The sequence below is a fragment of the Micropterus dolomieu genome, linkage group LG19 (assembly GCF_021292245.1).
Source record: "Micropterus dolomieu isolate WLL.071019.BEF.003 ecotype Adirondacks linkage group LG19, ASM2129224v1, whole genome shotgun sequence".
Lineage (NCBI taxonomy): Eukaryota > Metazoa > Chordata > Actinopteri > Centrarchiformes > Centrarchidae > Micropterus > Micropterus dolomieu.
Genome location: NC_060168.1, coordinates 12,798,949 through 12,814,103, shown reverse-complemented (window position 1 = coordinate 12,814,103; position 15,155 = coordinate 12,798,949). Strand labels below are relative to the sequence as shown.

General features: G+C 42.3%; 1 protein-coding gene across 3 annotated transcripts in view; it reads right to left on the bottom strand.

The window, feature by feature from the left end:
* flt4 (fms related receptor tyrosine kinase 4) overlaps positions 1-15,155 on the bottom strand; it is a 46,918-nt gene that overhangs the window by 10,995 nt on the left and 20,768 nt on the right. For 2 of the 3 annotated variants that reach the window (XM_046030403.1, XM_046030401.1), the window contains exons 3-15: positions 11,840-12,114; positions 9,855-10,000; positions 9,593-9,758; positions 8,484-8,623; positions 8,229-8,400; positions 7,227-7,344; positions 6,892-7,076; positions 6,174-6,339; positions 3,739-3,874; positions 3,069-3,177; positions 2,097-2,456; positions 1,389-1,535; positions 537-668 (exon numbers count right to left, since the gene is read on the bottom strand). In XM_046030403.1, coding sequence (XP_045886359.1) covers positions 537-668; positions 1,389-1,535; positions 2,097-2,456; positions 3,069-3,177; positions 3,739-3,874; positions 6,174-6,339; positions 6,892-7,076; positions 7,227-7,344; positions 8,229-8,400; positions 8,484-8,623; positions 9,593-9,758; positions 9,855-10,000; positions 11,840-12,114 — 2,252 coding nt within the window. The remainder of the gene's footprint in view (positions 1-536; positions 669-1,388; positions 1,536-2,096; positions 2,457-3,068; positions 3,178-3,738; positions 3,875-6,173; positions 6,340-6,891; positions 7,077-7,226; positions 7,345-8,228; positions 8,401-8,483; positions 8,624-9,592; positions 9,759-9,854; positions 10,001-11,839; positions 12,115-15,155) is intronic. The other variant, XM_046030402.1, reaches the window with a different exon arrangement.

Sequence of the window (15,155 nt, the reverse complement as noted above, 5' to 3'; positions counted from 1 at the left end):
AGAAAGTCACGTTTAGATGTTTTGACATATCATCTCACACATCTTTATTTAAGCTCTCTCTTTGATGACATTCCTCTTTACCTACTGTAGGGGGTGCTGTAGTACAGACTATTGATCCTGGCTTTCTCGCAAGCCCCTTAACATTGAAATCTTTAGGTTATGTCAATGTGCGAAACGGTTAAATCAGATCAGCTATTCATCATGAGACCACTTCCAGCAAACCCATCAAATTATTTATTCAGAATGTAAAATGTCTCTGACTCTGACTGTATTGTGGAGAGCTGTGCGTAACAAGCACAAAAACTACAGCTGCAGTGAAAAGATTGAGAGCTGAGCGACTAAAACACAGATCTGTTTGTGTTTGTGTGTGAAGATATGAGCTCTGTGAACTGTGATTTCAGGCGTGAGTGCTCTCGAAAAAAAAGCATGTCAGCAGTGAGAGTGTGCGAGCAGAATCAAGTGTCTCTGTGATTGTATGCCTGCTTCTGAGTGTGTGTGTGTGTGTGTGTGTGTGTCTGCGTGTGTGGCTGTCTCACCGATGACACGGACGGCGGCTGAGGAGTGGACACAACCACGCTGGTTGCAGGCGGTGCAGGTGTAAAGGCCGGCGTCCTCCTCTCTGACCCGCTGGATACTCAGCGTGCGGTTTGAATCCTGCAGCTGGATACCTGAGAGGAGGCACGGGATGATTAGTGGCATACACGCACACGCCATGCTTTAGCACTCCTTTACCTCTCACATCATAAATTCAGCAACATTTTCAACCACATTTCTGGAATTCTTCGCCCATGCCCCCAGCAGCCCCTCTGAGTGAAGCCAGAGCATCAGCTGTCAGTCTCTCAGAACCATATTGACCGTCCCACCTCACCCCCCATCTCCTTCAAATGTTAAGAAGAGATGCACGCTGAGAAAGCTAATGAGCCATGTCTATCGGCCCGCAGGGTTTTGGGTGTGTGTGTGTGTGTGTGTGTGTGTGTGTGTGTGTGTATTGTTGTCATTGGTTCTGTTTGACACATTTGTTCAACAGTATAGGTGTGTGGGATGGCTGGTGGGTGGTTGTGTATCTGTGAGTGTGTCTGTGTGGGCTTTTAACAGCTGCCAGCTTGCCATTTTTTTTGACACAGAGCACAACAAAAAATGGCAGCATTTACCCAAAGTAAATATTAACAATTAATGTTTTTTTGCTCTTTTATCTAATGTGAAGCCAGGATGTAACAGATCCTGATGGAAACTCACCTGAACAAAATAACCTCATGGGAAGATACGAGAGTCTGGTGAGTAATAGTAAGAGTAATAGAGTCTAGTATGCGTGGCCACTGAGTTTGGAGGGTGGGCGGCTGTGCTGTTGTGTAAACGTATGTATCACCTGTGTAGGTGTATTCATTCACCTGACATTTGGTGGAGAGGCTGGTTGTCTTTGAACCAGGAGAGGCGGGGCAGAGGCCTGCCCTCCACGACGCACTCCAACCGCAGAGACTCAGTCACATTCACTGTCTGGTTGGTGAGGCTGCGCTTGTACCGCGGCACCTCCGGGGCTGTGGAGAGAGGGAGAGAGAAAGAAAGAGAGCAAGAGGAGGGAAGGGAAATAAACACTATGACTTGTCTGCTCTGATGTGAACAGTGCAATATAAACCCAAGGACTGTCAATATACATATTTACAGAAGGGTCTCGTAGGATTGAAAAAAGGTCAAAAGTCAAAATATCTCATTAAAACATACATCTGTTCTCCAGGCATTGATGCGAGGTTACAGCACACAACATGAATGAAGCATGGACTTGTTTGTTTCAGCCAAGCAGCCTCTCAGTTCTTTTTTTTCTGTCACTATATATTGATGCTGTGCAAACACCAGGTACTCCATAATACCCACCAGGTATTATGTGTGGATGTGAGTGTTCGGGCTGCGTGGGCATTTGCAAGCGTGTGTATTATTAAGCTTCGAGCATCTCAGGGGTGTCTCCACTGTGACCCGTGTGTGTTTCCGCTGCCAAGGATTGAGCTTTCCTCTATAATTAGCGGTGTTTAGAGTGACTACTTTCTACTCCGGGCGAAGTGTGTGTGTCTGTGTCTGGAGCTTTCATCTTTTTCATCTCTTACCTTTGACAGAGATGTATCTGAACAGGCACTGTTTGTCCCCACTCCGCCTGCTCTGAGCCTCACACACATAATGACCCTCATCCTGAAGCTGTACGGAGGGGATGGTGAAGTCCAGGACCCAGCTGTTGGATGGCTCCTGGAAGAAGAGCTGGCCATCAAGAGTGGCTGCGTAGAGGTGCACGCTCCTGCAGTCCAGCTCCTGGGGCTTTCCCTGCTCGTCCTGCAGAGCCTGGGGGTCGAGGCGGTACCACTGCAGCTGCTCGTACGTATAATTGTCTGCGCTGCAGCACAGGGACACTTTCTCCTGCTCCAGGGGATTCTCAGAGGGCTGAACGTCCACACTGAACCCCTCGGGGATGGCTTTTAAGACACACAGAAGGACAGGCGGGGTGGTTAAATGTGTGCACTGGACATTAATGAAAATTATTCCTTGAAGGGTTGGTTCACTCAAATTATTGTATTGCGTTATTGTAGAGAAATGAATAAATACACACAGAAAATCAACATCAGATCAGACATGATTTCATACTCAATATGAACAAATAAGGATTAAAAAACATGATCAGGACTTAGCTAACTCTAACTGAGCCCTGTGACTTTTCAATGAAAGTTGTTTATAGCAGTCACTTCAAGCAGAGGTTTCTGTTTAAGGTCTGCTGACCTGTTGGGCTTGTGCCCAGGAGCCCTGTTCAATAATCCATCCGTGTTCTTCAGTAAAAGTAATGTTGCTGCTGGTTTTTTTTTTATGTACTTTTCCAATGCTGTGATCACCACAAATTCTATTCACCTCCATTGTAATGGGGTGAAGGCAGAAACTTCAGAGAGGGATATCTCTAAAACCCTGATAAATAAATCGACAATTGTCTGCATGGCTACATAACACTACAGGGGATTTGGGGGGGAACAGACCATGTAATCATTCTGTGTTCCTTATTGTCAAACTCAGGTCGGAATCTAACCCGACATACTTACTGGTTACATAGAAGTAGATCAGCCGCTCATCTTTGCCGACTTTGTTTTCAGCAGAACACTTGTACATGACGGAAACACTGGCGTTGCGAATCTGAAGCCTGCTGACTGTCTGTGAGGTGAGGAAAGGTGGATGAGACTTTAATTCATTTGGGGGAAACGTGCACATTTTAAAAAGGAAGTGCAGCCTGCTGTCATGTAATTCTCTGTGAGCTGACACAAAGCAGATTTTGTGCTGACAGGGAAAACAAGAAGCAAACTCACTCAGGTGTGACTGGAAAAACATTGAGACGTTGCACACGTTTCTGTTTGTGCTCATGTTGTGATAATTGTGGTTTATAAATGTACAGGCATGTATTTCTCTCTCCCACCACCCCTGCATGTTTGTCTTGACGTGTTTATAACCATCTTACAGGAAGTCTGCAGAGGAAGACTTTTCTAAATATTTCTACTGTGTTATGGAGCTCAGAATTTGGGACACTTACGTAAAAACATCACAGTTCATGGATAATTCCACTTACATAAATGTCCTCTTTTCTGGTTTACATCCTAATCATACTCTGTCATTCTTTTACAGAAATTTCATAATCATATAACTGTATTCATTTTTCAATTCATGAAAAGGTGGGCTTGCACATAGAATGGCAGCCACGTTCAAACAGCCGTGATTAACCTTTTGTCGGCCATCCACCACTTCAAGGGACGTTTCAATAGCCTCAATTTCATTCATGCCGTTTCCCCAGTTAATGTCCTGCCAGTTCTGACAGTCTGCGATCCTGTCACTCCGGCCCTTCCTGTCTCGTCGGACCCTGGAGAAAAACACAGACACATTCGTGACTCATTGACATGCATAGCAGAGAGTGGGCAGTGGGGGAGAATCCAGAAGCACATCAAACCAGACATCCTGAGGTTTTATGAGATTCTTTCCCCACACACTGGATTGCATTTCAAATTCAAACATCAGCTCGCATCCCAAAGCTGAGGCAATTATGCTGTGTCCTGGCAACTAATGGAAAAACTATGGGATCAATTTCTATTATGATCCAAAGAGCGAACATTGTAGCAGAACTAATGAAACATGGAATTTTGTTTTGCATTTTCTCCTACAGGCACCACTCAAGTATTCTACATTAGCAGAAGGTAATCAGGGTCAGTTTCATTTCACTCTCTTAACAATGTACATTGGAAATATCTCAGCAAACTATTGCATGGATTGCCACAACATGTCCCCGGAGGATTCCTCCTAACGACTTTGGTGATCCGCTGACATTTCATCCAGCACCACCATAACGTAAAACATTTTATTTGTCTGATGCCTGTTAAGCTGATGACATTGAGGCCCACTTTCTGTTAAGTAACAATTAACATGATTACCTTAATTTTAAAGAACTAGTTAATCATTTTATATACTTATTTGCTTTCTTTCATATTAGATAATAAAATACCACTTTCATCTGTATGTATGAAACTATGGATAGCTTAGTTTGGCAAATATACTGAAAACAGGTAAACAGCTAGCCTGGCTCTGTCCAAAGGTAAAAAATATCCACCTTCCAGAACCTCTAAAGCTAAGTAATGAACATGTTGTATTTCATTTGTTATCTGGAGACTGGCCTCGCAACCTCACAGTGACAACAAGGAAGTCACCACTCCCAGCCAGGAAATTGTCCAGCACATAACCACAACCTTTGTTTTTTGTACACATTAAACAAACAAACATACAATGTGTTCATCAGTGAGTTTTCCCCCTATTTCCAGTCGTGTTAAGCTAAGCTAAATGTCTCCTGGCAGAAGCTTCATATTTAGTATTTAGATACAAGAGTGATATCAACCTACTCACCTCTCGTAAAGAAAGTGAGTAAGAGAATCAAACTATTTATTTCAACAGTCGCAACACCTTGTGGTTGGGGAGAATTTGATATATATATTATATATTTGTCCATGCAGTGTCACTAATACACACACTGTCCACATCATGTGGATTATCCACATAATTTCTCAAGCTTTGCAGAGACGTTTGGCCAAAACAACAAAGTTTAATTCAGTTGGTGTTCAGCTTGAATGCTGTGACTCAAGATTTGTCTCCAGATTTAAAGATTTATTTGTTCTACACTCTATGTTTGAACATCAGATCAAAATTCAATTCTTATATACCAGAAAAGGTCAACACAGCCATGCCTCTCAGTCAGTGCCCATGAAATGTCACATGAGACGTACAGAGAACGTGAACTAGACAGCTGGAGCTGAGGATGCCACTGTTGTGTATTTCAGAGTTTACTGCCTATAACAACAGGTTGGGCGTCTTGTGTCTGCACTCATGTTGCATACCCACATGGAAAGGTCAAGAGAAAAGCAATAACTTCAAAAATTTTGCCTAAAGGAAGATGGAGGCAGGTGAATATTTAAGGATATCCCAACACTGGGGCTTAAAGGGATAGGAAATAACTGAAATCTGCTTTATATGGCTGTCCACAGAATCCATTATATTGTGTTGTGGTAGGTGCCTGGCAATAAGTGTGAGTATGTCAGTGTTTAAGTGTTTGTTTGTGTGTGTGTGTTTGTGTGTGTGTGTGTGTGTGTATGTGTGTGTGTGTGTGATATATTGCACCCTGGTCAAACCCACTTAGGTGGTATATGTGCATTTCTGACACACAAACATGCGTGTGAGTCTGTGTGCGCATTAAGTGTTTGCCTCTGTATAATAGAAAGTGAGACTGCTGTGTGAGAGCTGAACCATGTCGCAGCCGCAGGTTCATTACTACTGCAAAGGGGGAGGAAGCAGGTTGTGAGATACATTTTCCTTTTGTCTTCTCCTTCCTCTATTTACTTCTTATCCACCTTCTTCTTTATCTCTGCTGTTTTTATCTACCTCCACGTTCCTTTCTTCATTATCTCCTCCCTTTCTTTGCACTCAGAGCTAGATAATTTCACACTGACCTCTTCTTCCTTTTTGGTCCTCACATAGCGCTTCATGCACTGTATACCACTCCTCTCCTCTTTTCTGTCCTGTTCGATCAAACCTTATCTGCTCCCACAATGGTTACACAGAGTTTCCAAAAAACATCAGCCCTGTGTGTGAGTGTGTGTATCAGGAAGAGATGTTCTTACAGTCTGCTCCTAGTGCTGTTTTGGACACACGGGCCCCAGGCCCTCCACTGCCAGCTGATGTTGGGAGCAGGGAGACCATAGGCGGTGCATGTTAGAGTCTGGCTGCTGCCACTGGGGTAAGGACTGGAAGGATCTGCTACTTCTTTCTCATGGATCTGTGGGGGAACTGTGGAGGAGGAGAGACAATAAATAATATGTATTTATCTAGGTTCATTGGGTAGAACAAGGAAACACCCTGGACTAGTTTCCAGTCAGTCACAGGGCTAACACAAATACTTCTCATACACAGCCTTGAGAAATTTAGATTCTCCTGGCAATCTGGTTTGAATGTCTTCAGACTAAGAAACTAGGAAACTAAAACACGACTAGAAATCTGCAAGAAAATGCATTGTTTACATTGACTCCCTCTGGTAAATATTACACAGTATATTCACACCTTAACCCCAAAAATATCTCTTCCAATAAATTAATAAAATCATCTTTGCATTTCCCCGCGACCCTATATGCAGGATAAGCGGTTGACTCTTATTGCACCCTTTTGTATAAAAACACTCATCATAACACTTCATGTTCATACACTCCATGTTCCTTATGTGGAAAATTTGTAAATCTCTATAGGTTCATAGCAGGAATTTTAACTGTTGCACATCCACTGTTTTATACACAAAACATCTGGCGTGATGCCCACTGAGGGTACACAGACCAACAGACCAGTTACCGTTGACAACAAGCGTGATGTTGAGCCTCCTCTCCAGCGCAGCAGCACCGTTCTTTAGCAGCACTGTGTACAGCCCAGAATCCTCGTGACAAACATCTTTGATCTCCAAAGCGTGATTAAGGTGCATCCTCATCCTTTTCATCTTGAACTCCAGACGCTGGTTTATAAGCTTTCCATCTTTATACCTGGACACAACACACACAAAACACAGTTTCTAAAGTACAGGATACTCCAGCTGAGCCTTAAATGAATCTGTAAATCTAAGCTGTACGAATGGTATGTTTTTAGAAATTGCACATTGCATTTGATGAATACACCAGAGAATCTTATCTTACCACTGTGTTGTAGGTGTGGGGAAGGCAGACACATTTACTTGTAATTTGAACGACTTCTGGCCAGCAGTTACCTCCACCACTGGTCCATTACTGTAGTTGAGGCTGATAAATGGCTCTTCTGGAAGAAGAGATATTTACCCGTTTATATGAAGTAATTATGAGAGTCTCATGGCTTAAACAGATCTCCACCAAAAACCTTTGTTTATAGATGTCTCCTTTGTAGAGAATTTCCGCTGTAAGTCAGCTTTGATTTACAAGATACTGTGGATTCAAATGGTGACCTAGAGGTTGTGCCAACTCATTGCTAAATACGTAACGAGTGGTTTGGGAAGTTGCTGTGTGTTCTTGCTGTGACTCTGGGTCACCATTGGAATCAGAACCATCCGTGAAGCCTACAACACTACCCAATACCCTCAGGATTTTTCCAGTAGAGCCTTACTCGGTCTGATATGACCGATATGATGGTGGCTTATGTAAGGTAATGGTAGCAAAGTAAAGCTACATTTATATTGCTCCATAATAGACATTACTGAGCCGACCAGTATACCGTAATTGCAAGTTGTAGGCCTGCTTTGTTTTTAGCCATGCATAAGGATGGCAATGTTGGTCTGTCGGTTTTGTCCAGACTGAAATATCTCAACAACTATTGGATGGATTACCAAGAATTTAACACAGACATTTCTTCTGGGAATCATTGCTTTTCCACCACGAGGTTCACCTATGTAGTTTTAAGTGAAATTTATTGGATAAATTGGCACACAATTTCGTTCAGACCCTCAAGATGAATCCTACAAACTTTGAGGATGCCCTGTGTTTTCCACTAGTGCTATCATCATTTAAATTTGTCCAATACGTTGGTTTAAGTACAGCCTTGCAGAGCTGCTAACATGGACGGACTCTTAGTCTTACTCTGTTTGTTATGTACAGATACTTTAATTACCAGACTATTGAACAAGAGGGGGGCCAAGTAGTACATGTGCACTGTTCTGAGCTGGTGCTTACCATAAACTATGACCTGAGTTTGTTGGGTTTGTGTTGTGTCCATGCTGGTGACGTTGCAGCTGTATGTGCCAGTGTCTGTGACATTGACACTGTGGATGGTCAGGATGCTAACAGCCTCTGTGGCATGAGACAGAGCTTCACGATAAGACTTCATTTCCACCAAGCTGTTCGTCTGGTGAGAAGAAATAGTCGAAAAATTCAGTTTTCTATTTACTGGCGCCATTAAACATGCGACCAACTGCTGCTGCTGTGTACCTCTTCGCCAGGGTAAGACCACGAAATGACCACTCCAGTGTCGAACTCCACCGTCGCTGTGCAGTTCAGGGTGAGGGCCTCCCCCACTAACAACTCGACTGGGTCCTCAGGAAACAGCTTGACATCGTAAACCTGACTTCCTGTCCGGGAAAAAATAAAAAAAGGGGGAGGGAGACAGTGGGAGAGGTCACGGTGACATCGTCAGCAGTTTTTCCTTCCTTCCAGGACCAGAGGAAATGACTTCCCTTTGGACCAGAGGAGCCATCCTACTATAAAGAAGCTGTCTGTCACAGGCTTGCACTATTTCCATTCATGTGTCAAGCTATTTATCTGTGAAGGAAATTAAAGTGGAATACAGTGAAGCCTTAATTAAAGATAAGAGAGAAAAGACAAGAAAGCTTTGGACACTGGCCAGTATCTCTGATATTCAAGCCACCTCTCTCCGCAGTCGCTGGAAATGACATGCGACACGTATGCTGGTGATGTCTGTGCAGCACACTGCGATGGCCTGATTGTTTAAACGCTCCATTAGTGTTCGGAGTGAAGACTCGCTCTCAGTTTCTCCTCTAAATGATGCTGCTGTTAGTTTTGGCCCGCAGCGGTGGGTATGAGTTTCCTTTCGCCCTCTGAAGTGAGAGGTGAATAATCTCACACAGCATAGCAAAGAGCCTCTGGGTCTCACAGAGTTCGCTCGCAACGAGAGGGAAACTCAACATGAAATCTCGCCTCTTCATCTTGGTTCCCTAAAATGTAATTATGCCTTCCTTCTCCTCCTTTTCTTTTAATTCTGCAAGCATGATGGCACACGTCCACGCATAAAAAGGGAGTTGCATTTGAGGAAATTACATAATGAAATAAAATCCTTCAAAATAAATTAAGGCGTAATTGGCTCCCTGACTGGCATGCAGAATTATGGTGACAATGCAGTCATTCTAGCACCACACCTTTGAACAAGAGCTTCAAATCTAATTTAAATATTAGCATTTGGGTCGGTTATGTTTTTATAACTGCTGAAGTTAAGGTTTGTATGATCCTTTTGGCTGCAACACTAGAAGTGATTGAAGACTTCTAACCTTTGAAGTTATACAGAGATATCGTGTTTTTTTTACCTGTAGTGTGGAACAGGTAGCTGGGTGATTGATACTGTTTGCCTCCCAGTGTGGCGCCACACGAAACTAAGAAGATCCCCGACACAGTGTCTAGGATTTGTCTGGGAATGGACCAGCCTTGCTTGTTGTCCCATGTCATCCCACTCTTCTCCAGAGGTGTGGCCAACTGAGATGACACACACATGAAAAAACATCAAATCATCGATTAGAGAATCACTTGACAGAAACAATGGAGAGTGAGAAATCTGTGGTGAGTACAAACCACGTGCAGAGTGACATTCAGATCAGGCACCGTGACCAGACATGGTACTATCACATGCGTCGAAGAGCGCCTGACGAAAATGGTCTCCATGCCATTTGAATCATCCGGGCTGTAGCTGCCTCTCCTGAGGAAGGGCTGCTCTGGATCTAAATACCGGATAGAAACAGGGAGCTGTTAAAGGGTAAACCTGATACCAGACGTGATAACGGCGGCTATTACTGAGGTAATTTAATGAACGGGCAGCCAGATATCTCACAGCGTGATAATGACCCCCAAGGACACGCCATATATGGAGTTTATCATAATTACATGTAGTGCAACAGTTGGGTCTGTCCCCACACAGCAAATAGCATTAAGAACTGCTATTACATGTCAGTTGAGAGACAGGCAGCCGGGGGGTTTAATCCTCCTCTAAACAGTTCACCCCAAGCTGTCTCTTAGTGGAAAATATCTCTCCTGCATTTCTTCCTTAACACCTTGATGTTTCACTTTATATTGTGTGTGACTCACAGACTCTCCTGTTGCGGGGTTGGGGCTTTGGGAGACCTCATTGCAATTGTGCCACCAATTTACATTGCAGCTGTTATCACTACAAAACCTCATATTCCCACAGCATGAGCGCACACTATTATAAAAAAAAGCTTATCTCCCAGGCTTTCATGTCAATACCTGCGACTTTTGTGTGCCAGCCAAAGATGTTGTGACTACAACCTGTTCGCTTCTTTTCATACGTCTTTGTTTTTCCACATTAAGCCTTCTATCATTTTCATACTTTTTTTATGCAGCACTCAAAGCAACGACTTCAAGCTGCTGAAAGGCCAAACAAAAGGTCCTACCGAGAAGTTTAAACTGCATTTCATCCTTGCAGTGGTCTAAATGCAGGCAACAGAAATAATACACAACTCACATGAGTGTGAGAATGTCAATGAAAATGTGCATGTCAGAGGTCATACGGTACAATCATGTGTGTTTGAGTGTTTTTAGATGATAGTGCGCAGCAGAGACGGGGCGAAGGGGAGACATCTGCCTGTCTAACTCAATCCACATGCGTCCCTTCTCATCCCGCCACACGCTGGCTCTAATTTATGGCTGCAATTTTCATCTGCTTCTGATCAGCCCCCTGGTTAGTTCTGTGGAAACTGTTTTGGCACCTTGTCAGAGGGGATAAACAGGCGTTTCACATGAGTGGACTGGTCAGCAGAATTCCCCAACGTGACAATCATCTGTCTGTCCCACTCTCCCTATCCATCACACATGAAAAGTCTCGTGAGAAGGTGAATTAAAGTTGCTGCTATATTTCAATATTGATGAATTAAGATTGAATGTCCTCTCTCTAATTAGAAAAGTGAATGCTCATTCCTACCTTTATCAAACATTTTGTATCTCTAATTTCCCAAACATTAATCCTGCCAGCTACCAGGGTGTTGCTGAGGCAAAGTCAACAACTTCCAGTTCTAATAATGCAGGGGCTGCTTTGATACTGAAGTCACATTCAAACAGGAGATCTGTTTCAGTAAGACGTCTATGGATGTTCTTGTGAACCTCCCAAGGAAAAGAGAAACTGAAGACGAAAGGGTCCATACAGCCAAGCTAAAGAGCTGCAGACCAGGTCATGCAGGCAGGACATGAAACATGCCCTCTTTAAACAGAGAAATTCAAACAGCAAAATGGCCCCACAAAATGCAGACTCACTACTATATAAAATTTATTTCTAAATATAGAAGAAAACCCATGGCCGGAAATAAGCTGTTTTGTCAAACCTGTTGATATGTACAAACACATTTACTTGAAATAAGAGAAAGATTGGAACGACACTGTATAATGAATATTTTACGCTGAGACAGAAAGCTGAACAAATCACTGAGAGATTTTCAATTTTCATTTTCAAGTCAGTTTCATGTGTCAGCTTAGTCTGTGTGTGTTTGTGTTTTTGTGTGTGTGTGTGTGTGTGTGTGTGAGAGAAAGCATGTGGGAGTGTGGCTCACCTCTGACGAAGACATAAATGCTGACGGCAGTCGTGCCGACAATGACGGCCTTGACATCCTTATAATAGCAGCGATAGTAGCCTGTGTCCTTGGCCTGCGCCCGAGTCAGGACCAGCCTCTTGCAGTACGGCCTCCCTGGCTGACCCGGACACTCTCTGACCAAGGCAACCCTCTGCCCGGGGACCCAGGTGGTCAGCGGCTGGGCCTGACGGTCGGTTAGCTCCTGTCCCACCAGAGTCTTATCAGGCCAGGCCCAGGCCAGAGTGCGCTGTCCCCTGAGGAGACGTCAGGTCCAAGCACAGAGAGACAGATTTGATTAGTTAGTATGAGCTTCATGATGATAAATCATCATCCTCAGGTAAAAAATTATTGAAATAAAAGGATAAGTTCACATTTTTCAAGTCTGTCTTTAAATTTTTTGTTACGCTGTTTTATTGCGATTGTTAATTTCTGGAACTGTTTTTAACCCCTTGTTGTTGTAGCACTTTGAGATTTCCCTGAAATGTAAAGTGCATTATAAATAAAATTTATTATTATTAAATGCTTTTCGTTATCTTTATTATTCACATTCTACCAGTCAGCATCACCTATTAACTGTAAAAGCATTTGTCTACATGTTTGTTTGTGTGTGTTTTGCCATGAATTCTTCTGTGCATCCACACATCCCTGTTTGCTATGTGCTCTGTCACATAAATTTGAGTTATTGTTGGACATGTTAACCCTAAGGCATTATGAGCGAGATTGAGTGCAATCATAATGGCTATCTGAAAACTGATAGCTATGCTTTCGCCACCTGCCTTCACCAACTACAAATGTCCACATTTGCAGACAGTGCCAAAATGTGATGACTGGAAATAACTGCAAAAATCACAGAGGGCAATGAAAGGACTCTGTGGGTTATTTTCCAACCCTTGTGAATAGCGCCTATCTATCTAGGTTCTAGAAAATTGTACATTGTGAAGACTAAATTGACTAAAATGAAACCGACTCCCTCTCCCAGGAGATTGTAAGTGGTGCCGGCTATGTGAGGTGTACATGCAAAGAAGACCTGCATTGGATAGAGTCCAAAGGTATCACAGCTTTCCAAAGACAGCATTTTTTTGAACCGCAGAAACAAAACATGTGATGGAGTGACAGCTTGGCAGCAGGCAGCGCAGCAGAGATTTCATAAGGATAAAGGACGGTTATTATAAGTGAATTCCTATCTCACCTCACTTAAATCAGTGCTGGCTGTGTTTTAGGATAGAAAGAAATCTCCATGTGTCTTATAGGATGTGGTATTTTTTGTGGGGATTTATATTAGATAGGCAGATGGATTAAAAAAAAAAATTCTGTTACAAGGGTTTGTTATGGAGGGTTTCCTTATGCAAAATGGGAGTCGCTTGTTGTACAGAAACATTTAGGGCTTTTTTAATGAAATTTATTTGACTTGACTAGTTTCCATCAGAAGGACACAAGGCATCAAAAACACTGTGGTGGACAAAGTCTTCAGACAGCTAAAATAACAACAGTACCCTGTAAAACACTCCATTATCCAAATAAAAGTCCTGAATTACAAATGTTATTTAAGTAAAAATACCAAAGTATTATTAGCAAACTCTACCTATCAAAAGTACTCAATGCAGAAAATGGTCCTTGTGAACTTTATATTTTTATATTAGATCATGGGATGTTATTTCTGAATGAAGCAGCATTTTTTGTTGTAGTTGCGCAAATTTTTAAACAGTTTCATATAGTTCTGCAGCTAATGATTATTTTCTCGATTCACTGATCACTCGTTTGAATACGTCTTTATTTTTGTTTTGTACTGTTAAGACATGGAAAAGCAGCAAATCCTTCTGAGAAGCCGAATCCATGATATGTTCAGTATTTTTGAATGAAAAATGACACCTCTAATTTAATTTACCGTTGGGTAATTTTATCTATAACAATGCACCCTATTTCAGTAAAAAGTATATTCCTCTCTGAATTGTAGTGGATTATAAGTATAAAGTAACTTGTCAAGATAAGGACAAGTTTCTGAAATTTGTACTTAATCATAGTACTTGAGTAAATGTAGTTACACTCCACCACCGTCATACTGCACACTTAGAATCTCTTATGGCTTTAATAAACCGAAATGTGCACATCCCACACAGAAATAATAGTAATCTCTTATGGATTAGGACAACTGCACCAACTCCAGCACCCAGAACAAACTCATTTAAAATGGCTCTCTTCAATGTGAGATCACTTTCAAGTAAGACTTTTATCTTAAATGATTTTATCTTGTCTGCAAATCTAGATTTTATGTTTTTAACTGAATCATGGTTGCAAATGAATGACTATAGCCAGCTAGCTGAACTGTGTCCACCTCAATATGATTGTTTTAGTCAACCGAAGGTCAGTGGTCGTGGTGGTGGGCTAGTGAGCGTGTATAGGAAAAATTTAAAATGTCATCAAGTACGCTGTGATGAATTTAACTCCTTTGACGTTCTCACTCTTAAAGTTGGAGGGCTGCAACCTATCATATTTGTTATAATTTATCGCCCCCCAAAACTGCCTGGAGGATTTTTATCAGAACTTCCTGAATTTTTATCTACTCTGGTTTTAAGTTATGACAGAATTGTTCTTTGTGGCGATTTTAATATTCATATTGATGACCCCACCAATGTTAATGCAACTGACTTTTTAAATATGGCCACTTCTTTTAACTTCAAACAACATGTCAAAGGGCAAACCCATAACCGTGGTCATACACTGGACTTGGTTTTTACCCTGGGTGTCAGCATTTCCTCTGTGGAATTAGTGGACATGACCATATCTGACCACAGATGTATTGTTTTTAGCTGCGATTCGCCTGTTACTCATGCCGCCTCACCAAGCCCAGTGTGTTCTCGGATCTTTAATGAACAAAGTGTTTCAAAGTTTTGCACATTCTTTTAGAGCCAAAGCCAACACCTGTCTGATTCCAACACCAACAATCTGGTCGATCACTTCAATCATATCTGCTTGTCGTCACTAAATATTACTGCTCCTCTAAAGGTTAGGCCTACGTCTAAAGCTAGTAAGCAACCCTGGATAAATGACAGCATTTGCAGCCTAAAAAGGGAATGCAGGAAAGCAGAGCGCAGATGGAAAAAATCCAGTCTCCAAGTCCATTACCTCAGTCTGAAGGATTTATTAATCAACTACAATAACATGGTTAAGGATGCGAGAACACACTATTTTTCTGAACTCATTACTACACATAAACACAATCCCAGGTTTCAGTTTAAGACTGTGGATCAGCTGGTAAACCCAACCCCTCCTTGTGCCTCAGCTGGAAGTAATGATG